At 39.5% G+C, this 13520-nt stretch overlaps 4 protein-coding genes across 5 annotated transcripts; 2 read left to right on the forward strand and 2 right to left on the reverse strand.

Moving 5' to 3' along the window:
• Nucleotides 1–1507: 1507 nt before the first annotated feature.
• On the reverse strand, nt 1508–2189 carry LOC139909093 (transcription factor HES-5-like). The gene is made up of 2 exons (XM_071896036.2): nt 2067–2189; nt 1508–1951 (listed from the first exon to the last, which is right to left on the reverse strand). The coding sequence occupies exons 1-2, from the start codon at nt 2187–2189 to the stop codon at nt 1508–1510; spliced, it is 567 nt and encodes a 188-aa protein (XP_071752137.2).
• Nucleotides 2190–4685: 2496 nt separating this feature from the next.
• On the reverse strand, nt 4686–5164 carry LOC139909084 (uncharacterized). Its single transcript, XM_071896022.1, has 2 exons — nt 5109–5164; nt 4686–4920 (listed from the first exon to the last, which is right to left on the reverse strand). The coding sequence occupies exons 1-2, from the start codon at nt 5162–5164 to the stop codon at nt 4686–4688; spliced, it is 291 nt and encodes a 96-aa protein (XP_071752123.1).
• Nucleotides 5165–7250: 2086 nt separating this feature from the next.
• LOC139909095 (transcription factor HES-5-like) lies at nt 7251–7908 on the forward strand. Its single transcript, XM_071896040.1, has 2 exons — nt 7251–7373; nt 7489–7908. The coding sequence occupies exons 1-2, from the start codon at nt 7251–7253 to the stop codon at nt 7906–7908; spliced, it is 543 nt and encodes a 180-aa protein (XP_071752141.1).
• A 3661-nt stretch (nt 7909–11569) lies between these two features.
• Nucleotides 11570–12251, forward strand: LOC139909087 (transcription factor HES-5-like). Of its 2 annotated transcripts, XM_071896025.2 has the most exons (3): nt 11570–11692; nt 11808–12145; nt 12194–12251. In XM_071896025.2, exons 1-3 carry the CDS (start codon nt 11570–11572, stop codon nt 12249–12251), a joined length of 519 nt encoding a protein of 172 aa, XP_071752126.2. The 2 variants fall into 2 exon arrangements, with proteins under 2 accessions (XP_071752126.2, XP_071752125.2); XM_071896024.2 differs by having other exon boundaries at nt 11808–12251.
• The last annotated feature ends 1269 nt before the right edge of the window (nt 12252–13520 follow it).

Below are 13520 nucleotides of genomic sequence, written 5' to 3' on the forward strand. Positions count from 1 at the left end.
CACATTAGCCACAGAGTGTGACCTCATTGTTCAGGAGGGGAAACATTTTTTGGGGCTCAAACTTAACTTTAAATGTTTACTACCCTAATGGCTGGAATTGTTCAGACAGAATACCTGGGATAAGTTTGATTTCATTTAGATCAAACACACAATTAAACCTGCTGCTGAGAAATATTCACAGGACTAAAGCTTTATTTATCCAGGGAAAAGTTTTGCTGAACACGCCTTGTAGCAACTGATGATGTAATAACATGTCAAAATGTAATAAAAATGTCCCTTTAAATAGGAAAGAAGATAAGAAAACATGTAAATGTAGCAAATTCCATCACATTATTACATCAACCGTTGATTACCTCTTCAACAGCGATGTAACATATTTATACCTGATGATGTAATAATAATATTGACAATGTAACAATTCAAGATATTACATTCTTCTTATTCCTATGACTTATTTCATTATTTGTTAATAGTATTATGCCATCATCAGTTAAAAATATGTTACATCCCTTATAAAGTAATTGTTAGTTCATGTAAAAATGTGATGTTATTACATTACCCAGAAATATAATACAATCTTTGAGTCACAAGCCTGCTTCTCTAACCTCAAAGTAAATTAACATGTGTGTCGGATCAATTCATTATCACCCAGTAGAACTCTATTAAACTGCTATTTGATTCATGACAATAATTAAGAAGCATACAGTGTGGATAAAGAATCTCAGGTAACTCAGTTACTGACAGACAAAAGACATAAAAGGTTACAGGAGATGCATTTCATGATGATTGTTTATTCAAACAGACACAATGAGCCACATAAAGCATCAAGACCTCAGCAGGAGGCAGATAGACATGATGACACATCACAACAGGAACTTGGACACTTCTCCAAGTCACATTGTACTCAAACAGAGTAGAGGACTGAACTCCAGTCTGAAATAGACCGATGGCATTGTTTAACATAAAACATTTTTTAACATTAGATGAATGCATTTCTGTGCTATGTGATACATATTTCACACAGATGTTAATAATTTTTTTTGAAAATACAGACAAAATAATGGCATAATCTGAAAACAGATTAAATACTGGTAATCACATAGTGATAATATCATTATACCCAGTGTGAGTAAATACTCTCCATAAAGTCTCCATAGTAAAACAGAGGTAAAACATGTCATGATGGTATATTACTCGACCACATAACATATAAAATTACACATAATAGTAACAGTTGATTCATCTTACATGAGACTTGATTCATGCAACATGCATGACAAGATGTTCTCTTTCTTAACATGAAAGATATTGTTGCTAAGTTTCATCATTTCCTTAGAAAATGATATTTTGCAAATCAAGAAAGTTTGAAAATCAAAAAAAAGTAGTTAAAAGGCCTTCTGTTCATACAGACGAACAAGTTTTTGAACTTTGAAGAATTCAGTTCTTGTAATCGTTGCCCAATATGGTCATTTCAGTTTGTGTGGTGTGAGCGCCAGTCTGCAGGTCTCTACCACGGCCTCCAGAGGGCGCCGTGGACTGGACTCTTCTCGTTGCTGTGGACTGGACTCTTCTCTTTGCTGATGCTGGTCTGGACTGGGCAGCTCAGAAGAGACAAGCCAGCCTCTCTCAGGTTCTGATCAGAGGAAAACTGCAGGTTGTGGAAGTGGTTCAGCAGTCTTCTCTGGGACTGTGTCTTCACCTCCTCCTTGGTCAGGAAGTGCTCCACCTCTTGGACACACCTGGAGTAGCCCTGATTGACAGCTGCTGAGTCCACAGGTTGGTGCTGCTGCTGTCGTGTCAGGAAGCAAACTGTCATCTCCAGGATGTCTGCTTTCTCCAGCTTGGAGTCAGGCTGCTGTTTGAGGAACTCTGGACCCAGGAGAGACTTGAGCTGCTCAATGCTGCTGTTGATTCGCTCTCTGCGTAACTTCTCCACCACTGGCTTTCTGAGCTGCAGAAGGAGGAAGAAAGTCATTAATAAACTTATTCTGGAGAATAACATGAAGATGAATCAGTAGCAACATGGATGATGTTGAAGTATCCATGATCTTGAGCCTTCAATTTACCTTGTGTGTCAGAGTCAGCTGCTCCTGAGAATTGATCATTGCTGAAGTGATTGTAGGAGCCATGGCTGGATCTCTGTGCTGTAGAGGTTTCTGTAGAGAGAATCTGATCTCTGCTGGCTTCATCCCTCCTATTTATAGTCCCAAATCTCCATATGAATGTGTGGGTCTTGGTCTGGTTGGACTTTCTCACAGTCTTAACCAATCAGAGAGCTTGGTAAGACAATAAGGGATGCAACATGCTGAATGCTCTTATTGCTGGGGGACAATGGTTAGATCTCAGGGGAACAGGTGGAGGACTGGGGGTGATGGAGAGAGACTTTGTGTGAATCTGGGAAAGTGGTGACCTTGCAGAGAGAGCAGATCTGCTGCCTGATGCTGGGATCAATGACTTTGACTGAGCACATCATCCTGTTACATATGTGGATTTTAATGTATTTTTTATTATTATATTTTTTTTTTACACTAAAACTACTTTTCCTTTAAAATTGTGCACCCACTTTGAATCTTACTCTGTTGACAAACCCCCAAATCCCAGTGAAAAGTATTGCATGATAAACTTGATGTTTTATATGCTGGTATCCTGGAGTCATATACTTTTTATACAGTGTAATTTCCTTCAGGATCAATGAAACGCCTAGATTATCATACTTTAAAAAAAGAAAAGTATTCTTCCCTACAAAGGCGAACACATAGTTACGTTTTGCAAGTTCAAATTATATATCAACAGAAATAATAATTGCTACTAAACGGTATACAGTCCAGGACAGAAGATAAATAAAAGTAATTATTCTCAGTTTAACTATTCATTCAGTTACTGGTCTTGTGTATTGGTATTGTGGTATGATGTCTTGGCCATATTGCCTTAGTTTTTCTGTGTAGTTTTATTTCCTCTTCATGCCGATCAAGAAGTCCCCAAATTCATCAGTGTTGATCCAGTGAGGGGCCCTCTGTGCAGATGTAGCAGATGTTTTCTCTGTCTCGTGGCTGGTAGTCAGTGTGAGTCGAGAGCTGAGCTTAGTGTCCCAGAGTGCTGTGACGGGTGCAGCACAAAAGCTGATGACTGGACAATTTGTGACGGCCATTAACTCTGCAGCACCGCACTGAAGACAGAGATCATTAGCCATCTGGAGGGAAAGAACACCATTGGTTGCTTTTCCCTCCTTTTTTTTTCTACCTGCATGTCACACACTTACGACTTCGTTTTTATAAAATGACACTTACTTAGTAAAGTGTGTAATGGTTTCCAATGGTTAGATTTGCTAATGGAAAAGGTTCAATATCAATTCACTTCATAAGGTTACAATTCAATTCAATTCAATTCAATTCGATTCAATTAAATTGCCTCAACAGTTTTGTAATTTTCAAAACAGGTGAAACTACATCAGAAGCAAGTGAAATGATGTCACTTAATTGTCATTTTTGTGTGTTGAGAATAATACAATTTAAAAAGCTAATGCTAGATTAGATGATTTATTAATTTGAACTTTTCTGTAGTGAATCTCCCTACATATTCCTAATACTAACCCTGAATATTTCCAGTTGGACTGAAAAAAGAAACAGCCATTACAGTATATCTTATCTAATTATCATTCTTTTTTTTTTCAGTGTGTCATTATCAGGCAGTTAGTAATTCTCTTCCCATTGCTGGAGTTGAAACCAACTGGACAATATGTTTTCTGTGTCTGCACAATAGTCCTATAGACCAATCCCAATGCACACAATGATAAAAATGAATGAGAGAAAAGAATAATATTGATGGAAATTGTTTATTTTATCATGAACATAAACTCTTAGCACATTGGTATACATCATACCATAATAAAGCACTTCTGCAAAACAAAATTAAACAATATGCTTAGATAAACAAAATCATAATTTCCCTTTAATTAAGGGGTATCCACAGTTCAAGTAATCCATTGATGCTTGCCCAAAAATATAGGCTGAATCAATGTCAATTTAATATTTCAATAACTATAAAAGTGCCCAACTTTTTGTGGGAGTGGCCAGCACTCTGTCAAGGCCTTTTCCTGCTCAGGGCAGTTTCGGTCATTCATATTCCAAACCTGGGTCAAATAGTGTTTGTTTTAATCTGATCCACTTACCAGATGGGTGGAGTTTAGTGCATGAGGACAATTCGATGTCAGATAAGTTGTCAATCACAGAAAGATGTAGGAAATTGACTTTCAAATACTTTCCTATGATTGTGTAAACTTTCTGGCAGTCGGTGTCGAAAATGTGGCAAACCCCATCGATCTGGTGCCTATGTTGGCTAAAATAAACCATTAAAAGTAAATATAAAAATATAAATCGGCCCAGGTCTGGCATGTCAGACAATATACAAAAGGCCCGACATCCACGTTATGTTTTCTTAAACAAATGCTGTAGCAGTACAACTGCTTGTCACAATGCATATAATGCATTTTTAGATTTCTGTTAGATTTTCAACTAACAGAAAAACAGACTGCAAATCATATCATGTTATACAAAAAATCATTAAAAAAATCAGATGCAGTCTCTCTTGAATCAATTACAGTCCATTTTGGGACAACTCAACAAACTTCAAGAGTTTCGAGGCAGTTCCTCAGACTTCTGAGTCCATTCATGTTCTCCTGGTCATCATTAAAGGCACAGTGGAGCCACGTCTTCCTCTGAGGCGGGAAAGAGACGCAGAATCTCCCTTGAATATTTGGAGTAGCCGTTGTGTGACAGCAGGGCCTTTCTCAGGGTGAAGAAGGACACCGTTTTCTCCAGGATGTCCGAAGCAGGGATCCCATTCTGCAGGTGCTCTCCAATCAGAGCCTTCAGCTTCTCCACTCCACTGCTGCATTTCCTCTCCAACATGTGGAGTTTGCACCTGAGAGGAAAAAAAACAATCATTAATACATTGTGTCATAGAAATAACCTTGAACTGTTTGTTTGTCAGTTTGGTGAAGGCTGGGAGAATTGAATGAAATAAAAACTGTGTTCCAACATGTGGAGTTTACATCTGAGAGCAGTTTGGTATGGTCCATAAGTATTCAGTGAAACAGAGCCTTGGCTTACCTAAAGAGCTGCTCCTTCACGCTGTCCTGAATAGCAAGGTCCAAGTAGGAAGACATTTTCAGATTTGTTTCTTGAGTTTGTAGATTTTCTCAGAAAAAAATGAAGTTTTGCTGCAAGTTTGTTCGCAAGAGGCCTTGTGATTGAGTCGCTGTTGCTCCTGTCCTTTTGCAGCTGGTCTTGCGTGCGTTCAGAGGATCTTCTCCTTTGACGTCTGCATCTCTACTCCGCATTTATGCCCCTCATCCTGCGCTGTCTCTGCTGTTTGGCCAATCAGGAGGCTCGGAGCTCGGGACAATAGACTGAATTTAATGGCTGCCACACAGAACAGGTGGGATGTTGTTCTTTATGCCATATGTCAAAGAGATTGGCCAAAATATTCCCTGGGAAAGTTGCAGTGCCTATGTGGACTTCCCAAAATCTGGTTTCTCACAGACATATTAAAACTCAAATCGTATGAACTGACGCAAGAAGTGACTACGACAAAAAACAACACATATCAGTAAATCAGTAATAAATAATTTCAGTGTTTCTACTGTGGTCATTCATTTGAAGAACATACTGTCTTCTGCGAGAAACATTCCAGGCATACTGTAATGACGGGAATATGAAAAACAGTAATAGCTGACAGGGTTTAATTATTATTAAAGCCTCCAAATTAAACACATAGTTGAAATTGATTAATATCTCAAATATGCCATAGAAGTTATATGTTGTTTATTTTCTTTCACTGCAGCAAGCTGTGAGTTATTACTGACCCAGATGGATCAGTAAACTGTAAACTGTCACTAAAGCCCCCCTCCTGTCCCTGCATGGGAACTGTCCTGAGGCTTTGTGAGAGCAGACACACTTCTATTGTGTGCGCGGCTGAGCAGGCTGCATACAGAAGTGTGGGAAGCCGTGTGTCGCTGTGGCTCCCAGCTCCGGAGAGAGAGAGGAGGGCGTGTGACTGGGGCACGTTCAGCCTTGTGCAGGGAGCTGTGGGAGCTCAGAGGAGGGGAACTGGGAAACCTGAGCCTCTGCACAGACAACAGATAGAGACACAGACAGATGGGAGGGAGATTAGCAGGAATGTGGTTGAGGGTAAACCCACCTAAACTCAGCTCAGACAGCTTTTTGTTTGTGTTATCATGTTTACCCACTTGTTAAAACTAAGTAAGACTTGAAATATAATGTACATTGTAGTAAGGAGTGTAAGAATCATGTGCATTACATAAAAATAAGATAATTTAAAGTGGCATTAACTATGTCTATGACTTAGTTTAGATTATGTTATGTTGTATCTAATTAGCTGTTGCTAATAAAAAAAAATGGCATCATGCTTGATATTAATCATTGAAATCAATGTCATGTATTCATGCCAAATATATCATGAGTAGGTGCAGCAACTAATTTGGCAACTAATGCCACCTCACACATAGTTTAAGTTGTGAAACCTGAGCTCCCCAGACAGACAGGCACATAGGAGGAGAACCATACTTAATACATTCAGATCTATTTACACTAATACATGTTACCTGTTGCTACACCTTGAGACACTCTTATAGGCATCTAATATCTTAATCATACGGGTTTATGAATGAATAGTAGCATGGTATTTTTCATTTAAGCATGAAAAAATAGGTTCATTTTATATATGACATACATAGTAAAGAAAATATGTTTGAGTATGAATGATCATTTCACAAACAGAAATTAATTTATGGCTTAAGGTTTTGGTGAAAAAAATCGGTGAGTTGTAAGAATGACGACTTTCTTTGCCACCACTAGGATGATTATACAACTATTATAAGCCACAGAGAGTTCCATGTGAGTATGAGAACTTGTATTGCACTCTGTTCATATCCTTTCATATCTTAAAATCATTGATCGCAACATTAGGGGGCAGATCTGATCTCTTTACAGGGTCACCACTTTCCCAGATTCACACAGAGCTCTGTGAGTCTCTCTCCATCACCCCCAGTCCTCCACCTGTTCCCCTGAGATCTAACCATTGTCCCCCAGCAATAAGAGCATTCAGCGTGTGGCAGCTCCACATGCCTCATTCTCCTGTCTGGCTCTCTGATTGGCTACAGACTGTGAGAAAGTCCAACCAGACCAAGACCCACACATTCATATGGAAATTTGGGACTATAAATAGGAGGGATGAAGCCAGCAGAGATCAGATTCTCTCTACAGAAACCTCTACAGCACAGAGATCCAGCCATGGCTCCTACAATCACTTCAGCAATGACCAATTCTCAGGAGCAGCTGACTCTGACACACAAGGTAAATTGAAGGCTCAAGATCATGGACACTTCAACATCATTCATGTTCCTACTTATGTATCTTCATGTTATTCTCCAGAATAAGTTTATTAATGACTTTCTTCCTCCTTCTGCAGCTCAGAAAGCCAGTGGTGGAGAAGTTACGCAGAGAGCGAATCAACAGCAGCATTGAGCAGCTCAAGTCTCTCCTGGGTCCAGAGTTCCTCAAACAGCAGCCTGACTCCAAGCTGGAGAAAGCAGACATCCTGGAGATGACAGTTTGCTTCCTGACACGACAGCAGCAGCACCAACCTGTGGACTCAGCAGCTGTCAATCAGGGCTACTCCAGGTGTGTCCAAGAGGTGGAGCACTTCCTGTCCAAGGAGGAGGTGAAGACACAGTCCCAGAGAAGACTTCTGAACCACTTCCACAACCTGCAGTCTTCCTCTGATCAGAACCTGAGAGAGACTGGCTTGTCTCTTCTGAGCTGCCCAGTCCAGACCAGCATCAGCAAAGAGAAGAGTCCAGTCCACGGCGCCCTCTGGAGGCCGTGGTAGAGACCTGCAGACTGGGGACACTGTTGACCATATTGGTTCAATTTTGTTGTCCAGGGACAATATGATCTAAAAATGAAAGAAAAGTTCTGTATGAACAGAAAGTAATATTTTGAGAGTCACACTTCCTTGATGGAAGAGTGAATCTACATTTTCCATGAAAATGATGAAGTGTGTTGTATGAATAATGTTTATTACTTGGTTACTATTAATGATCACTATGATCAGAAGGTTTTATTTTATGTTGTGAAGATATTTTGCTCATATAGGGCAATATTGACTACTTGACCTTAATCTCTTGGATTATTTAAGACTGATCGGTTTTAAGATCACATTTTTTGTCCATTCCGTTGGTGATGGAATGGAATGGAATGGAGCAGTTGAATTCTGGGATTTTTTCCCCGTAATTGGCACCCGTTACCTTTAATCTCTGTGACTGTCCAGAGCTGATCTGTTTTAAGATCATTTCCTGTCTTTGTATACTTACTGAAAACTTGCTTGATAAGTAACACTGTTTGCAGTGATTTTATTATCCTTAAGGATTTTGTGTACCTCCTGTCAGGTCATTGCCAGGTCCTGCCATTTTCTTTACTATGTAGACTGACTGTATTACTGTTCCTCTGTGAGGAGTATTAACCCACATTGGGTAGAATGATATTAGTACTGTGTGATTATCAACTGTCAACTTATCTGCTTTAAGATTTCATTTTGAATATTAATGCAAGTTTGAACAAAATGTTTTTTGCAGTGCAAAGAAATGTATTCTTTTAATGTAAAAGATTTTTATGTTAAACAACATCATCTGTCTTTTATGCCAGGTGTTAAATCCTCTACTCTTTTTGAGTACAATGTTTCTTGGAGAAGTGTCCAAGTTCCTGTTGTGATGTGTCATCACCCCTTTTTGCCTTCAGTTGAAACATTCATACCTGACATGACTCATTGAGTCTGTTAAAATAAACAAATTTCAACTGCAATCTTTCTTGTACTTTCAATTCTTATCAGCACAGATTGTTAGCACATTTATTGTACCGCGGCAGATCCTGAAATCAACTTTAGTGACAGAAGACTCCATATCTATACTGTATGCCCCTAGTATGCAGTCTGCAGGCCACTAGTTTGACTAACTGGGCCAGTTGTGAATACCTGTGTCACTAAACTTAATGAGTAATGCTGGAGCTGCTCAGTGGCCAATAGGAGAAGACTGTAGTTGTACTGCACCCAGATGTGAATGTGTTAATATGAACACAAAGCAAGGTGTTGCTTAAGAAAAGTGTGTGCTCACCAAACAACAAGCCCTTAAGGCTATAGTGTGTTTAAGGTAAAGTTTTCTTTGGGTCTTTGATCTAACAAGCATCCAATTGTTGATCACGTTGGTTTGAGTCCAGGTTCCAGGTGTTGGGCTTTAAAAAGTTTAATGTGAACTTTGATCCCTAGAGTTTAGGGCTACTGTTTCCCCTCTTGAATAATGACAGTCACGCTCCGTAGCCTAATGTGATGTGTAATAAGACACACTTCTATTGTTCCTCCAATGAAAGCAGTGAATGGACAGAGTGTGGGAAACCAGGGAAAACTCACTCACAGAGCCCCCATGGGACAATAGATCCAGACCTCGACCCTGAAGAGAAGGAGGGGGTGGGGGGAAGGGAGAAGGGGGAGTGGGCGGTTGGTGGGGTCTCTATACAGAGAATGAGTGATACATTTCAAATAATCTCTAAAATTTTTAATGATTAGGCTATATTTTCAGATAAATAAGTAAATAAATAATTCTGCAACCCAAACATTTGAATGCTATATCTAATATCTTTGGAGGACGGGACTCAGAATCTACTTCCATATTGATCTAAGACTAAAATCACCCATTTTGTCTAAATTATTACCACATGATCATTAAAAAAAAGTGAAGCAGAACTTGAATATTATGTTGTACAGGACACCCATTACAAAGGCACTTACAGGCCTACCTTTTTATTTTATTTCCAACCAATTATTAGGAATTATGATAATTTTTTGTGCCAAAATGTAATTAGTTAAATTCTATATTAATTTTCCACTTGTTTGCAATCCCTTGTTTGCAAACACTGCATCTGTGTTTGTTTCTAAACAACTTTAAATGTTCTTCACTGTGGGAGGAAGGTTGGGAGCTGCTTGTGTGGGGATGAATTAGCATTTAACAAGGCACGCGCCTATTGTTGAGTGGAAGCTCGGTCAATGGGCAGAGTGTGGGAAAGCTCTGGAGAGCAGAGTCACAGTTCAGTGTGATTAGCATCCTCAGCCCCACCAGCACCTGATTATTCTCCAAGGGGAGTTGGCACACTTCAGGAAAGAGCTGTCCTGAAAAACAAAAAAAACAAAACAAAACATCAACCCCTCCCTCACATTTAATGCTGAGGTTTTTAGTCAAATATTCTATAGGAGTGTAAATTGTGTACTCTTTGGTCTTCATCTGAGAAACTGATCCTCATGAAGTTTATAAAAGACTTGCCATTGTGATTTTTGTGACATTTGATAATGGATCATTTTCCTCATATTTCTTGTATGTTTCTTTGAATATTAATTCTAAACCCTCAGAGCAGCTAATGGTGTTGTTTCCCTCCAGATGGTTGGTGACGTCAGGCTCTGTCTCTGTTACAACACACAGCCAACAGCCTTCACTAAAGCTCCATTCAAAGACCTTTTGTAGTGCACTGACCGCAGCACACAGGACTCAGTGTGGGAAACTGAGATCAACTCTCTACTCACACCGACTACCAGCCACAAGACAGAGGACACATCTGCTACATCTGGACCCTGTATCTGGCTTCACCCCAATATCACTTCATGTGGCTCAATATTTCCTCAGAGTACAAGGAAGTTACATTAGTTATATTCAAATGATTGAATCAAGTTTTTCTGAAAATAAACTCTTTTACCCACTTGCCTGCGGTAAATTACACAATTATATAACTTCCCAATTTTCATCTCATCTAATCTGATGACATAGACATTTACTTTGAAGCTTTTATTCTGCATATACTACATTTAAAAAAAAAATATATATATATATTCTGGGCTTTTCACTCTTGTTTTATTTAAGGAATTTTCAAGATTCAGGAAAATGCAATCCTATGATGTAATTGATTTGTATTTCCTGAACAAAAATTGTGGATGTAGTCATTTTCCTGTACATACTGTATTTGAATTGTGGCTGCTTACATTGTTATGAAAATTGGAAATGAATGCCATGGCTAAAATTCATCAAAAAGGTATGAAATGTAATCAAAGTCTATGATAAGAAGATTGTCCTTTGAAAATATTCTTCAAGAGGGGCGTAGAAAGAATTTTTTTAAATACAGGATCAATGTCAGTCTCCCACGTGTGTGATGGGATGATGAGCGTGTGCTCAGTCTGCATCATTGATCCCAACATGAGGCAGCAGATCTGCTCTCTCTGCAGGGTCACCACTTTCCCAGATTCACACAGAGCTCTGTGAGTCTCTCTCCATCACCCCCAGTTCTCCACCTGTTCCCCTGAGATCTAACCATTGTCCCCCACCAATACGAGCATTCAGCATGTTGCATCCCTTATTGTCTTACCAAGCTCTCTGACTGGCTACAGACTGTGAGAAAGTCCAACCAGACCAAGACCCACACATTCATATGGAGATTTGGGACTATAAATAGGAGGGATGGAGCCAGCAGAGATCAGATTCTCTCTACAGAAACCTCTACAGCACAGAGATCCAGCCATGGCTCCTACAATCACTTCAGCAATGACCAATTCTCAGGAGCAGCTGACTCTGACACACAAGGTAAATTGAAGGCTCAAGATCATGGACACTTCAACATCATTCATGTTCCTACTGATTCATCTTCATGTTATTCTCCAGAATAAGTTTATTAATGACTTTCTTCCTTCTTCTGCAGCTCAGAAAACCAGTGGTGGAGAAGTTACGCAGAGAGCGAATCAACAGCAGCATTGAGCAGCTCAAGTCTCTCCTGGGTCCAGAGTTCCTCAAACAGCAGCCTGACTCCAAGCTGGAGAAAGCAGACATCCTGGAGATGACAGTTTGCTTCCTGACACGACAGCAGCAGCACCAACCTGTGGACTCAGCAGCTGTCAATCAGGGCTACTCCAGGTGTGTCCAAGAGGTGGAGCACTTCCTGTCCAAGGAGGAGGTGAAGACACAGTCCCAGAGACGACTGCTGAACCACTTCCACAACCTGCAGTCTTCCTCTGATCAGAACCTGAGAGAGGCTGGCTTGTCTCTTCTGAGCTGCCCAGTCCAGACCAGCATCAGCAAAGAGAAGAGTCCAGTCCACAGCAAAGAGAAGAGTCCAGTCCACAGCGCCCTCTGGAGGCCGTGGTAGAGATCTGCAGACTGGAGCTCACACCACACAAACTGAAATGACCATATTGGTCAAAGATTACAAGAACTGAATAGTTCAAAATTCAAACACTTGTTCTTCTGTATGTACAGAAGGCCTTTTAACTACTATTGTTTGATTTTCAATCTTTCTTGATTTGCAAAATGTAATTTCCTAAGGAAATTATGAAACTTAACAACAATATCTTTCATGTTAAGAAAGAGAGCATCTTGTCATGCATGTTGCATGCATTAAGTCTTCTTCAAGAAGAATCAGCAGTTACTACTTTTTGTAATTTTATGATATGTTATATGGTGGCGTAATACACTGTTATGACATGTTTTACCTCTTGATTATTAGTGATCGATATCATAGAAAGTTTTCATAGTCCATTGTATGGACATCTAGCCACAGCGGCTTGACCTCATACTTTTAATCTCTGTGATTATTCAAGACTGATCTGTTGTAAGACCAACATTTCTTTTTATCCTTTTGTTTAAAGGCTAAAGTTAACCTGATACTGTCACATTTTAGTGACACTGCCATTATAATGACAATGTACATTTTATTCTTCTTTGAACATAATTGCTTAACTGCCCATTAACCTGCTCTCATCACTTTGTGATTAGCAAAACCAGATCTGTTTTAAGGTCAATTATTTCTCTATTGTCTTTGTTAGTGAGTGCAAATGATGTTCATTTTGAATAATGTATTAGAGAACAGTGAGTAATGTTTACTCAAATGTTGTTAATTTTAATGCGTCTTTTATAAAGACAGTTCTTCCTCTACTCTGTTTGAGTGCATTGTGTCTTGGAGAAATGTCCAAGTTCCTGTTGTGATGTGTCATCACCTTTATTTTACTTCACTTGAAGCATTTTTACCTGCTGTGACTCACTGAGTCTGTTTGAATAAACACACATTATGTGCAAACTTTCTTGTCCCTGCTTTGTCAATAAAGCCCTCTTTAGTACAGTGATATATCCTGAGATTAAATTTGATTGTCTGTTTATACTTAATGCCTCTGAAATGTAGTGTAGAACTGAGAGACTTAGGCTTGTCACTGGTAGGAATGCCTAACAGTTTCTGAAAATGTGCGTGTGGAAAGTGAATTCCTCCAGCTGCTGCTCAGTGGCCAACAGGGAAGACAGTGAACTGGAAGCTCCCAGGTGTGAATGTGTGTAACTGGACTGAATGTGTGGAACAGGATGGTGCTGAGGAAGAGTATGCATGATCATCAAAACCCTTCCTGTATAAATAAAGATTTAAAAAAAA

The sequence above is a fragment of the Centroberyx gerrardi genome, chromosome 5 (assembly GCF_048128805.1).
Source record: "Centroberyx gerrardi isolate f3 chromosome 5, fCenGer3.hap1.cur.20231027, whole genome shotgun sequence".
Lineage (NCBI taxonomy): Eukaryota > Metazoa > Chordata > Actinopteri > Beryciformes > Berycidae > Centroberyx > Centroberyx gerrardi.

Coding starts and splice junctions, on each gene's coding strand:
- LOC139909093 (XM_071896036.2), bottom strand. CDS start 2,189: ATGAAGCCAGCAGAGATCAGATTCTCTCTACAGAAACCTCTACAGCAC. Junction 1,952..2,066: donor AGCTGACTCTGACACACAAG/GTAAATTGAAGG, acceptor CTCCTTCTGCAG/CTCAGAAAGCCAGTGGTGGA.
- LOC139909084 (XM_071896022.1), bottom strand. CDS start 5,164: ATGTCTTCCTACTTGGACCTTGCTATTCAGGACAGCGTGAAGGAGCAG. Junction 4,921..5,108: donor GTGAAGGAGCAGCTCTTTAG/GTAAGCCAAGGC, acceptor TTTTCCTCTCAG/GTGCAAACTCCACATGTTGG.
- LOC139909095 (XM_071896040.1), top strand. CDS start 7,251: ATGAAGCCAGCAGAGATCAGATTCTCTCTACAGAAACCTCTACAGCAC. Junction 7,374..7,488: donor AGCTGACTCTGACACACAAG/GTAAATTGAAGG, acceptor CTCCTTCTGCAG/CTCAGAAAGCCAGTGGTGGA.
- LOC139909087 (XM_071896024.2), top strand. CDS start 11,570: ATGGAGCCAGCAGAGATCAGATTCTCTCTACAGAAACCTCTACAGCAC. Junction 11,693..11,807: donor AGCTGACTCTGACACACAAG/GTAAATTGAAGG, acceptor CTTCTTCTGCAG/CTCAGAAAACCAGTGGTGGA.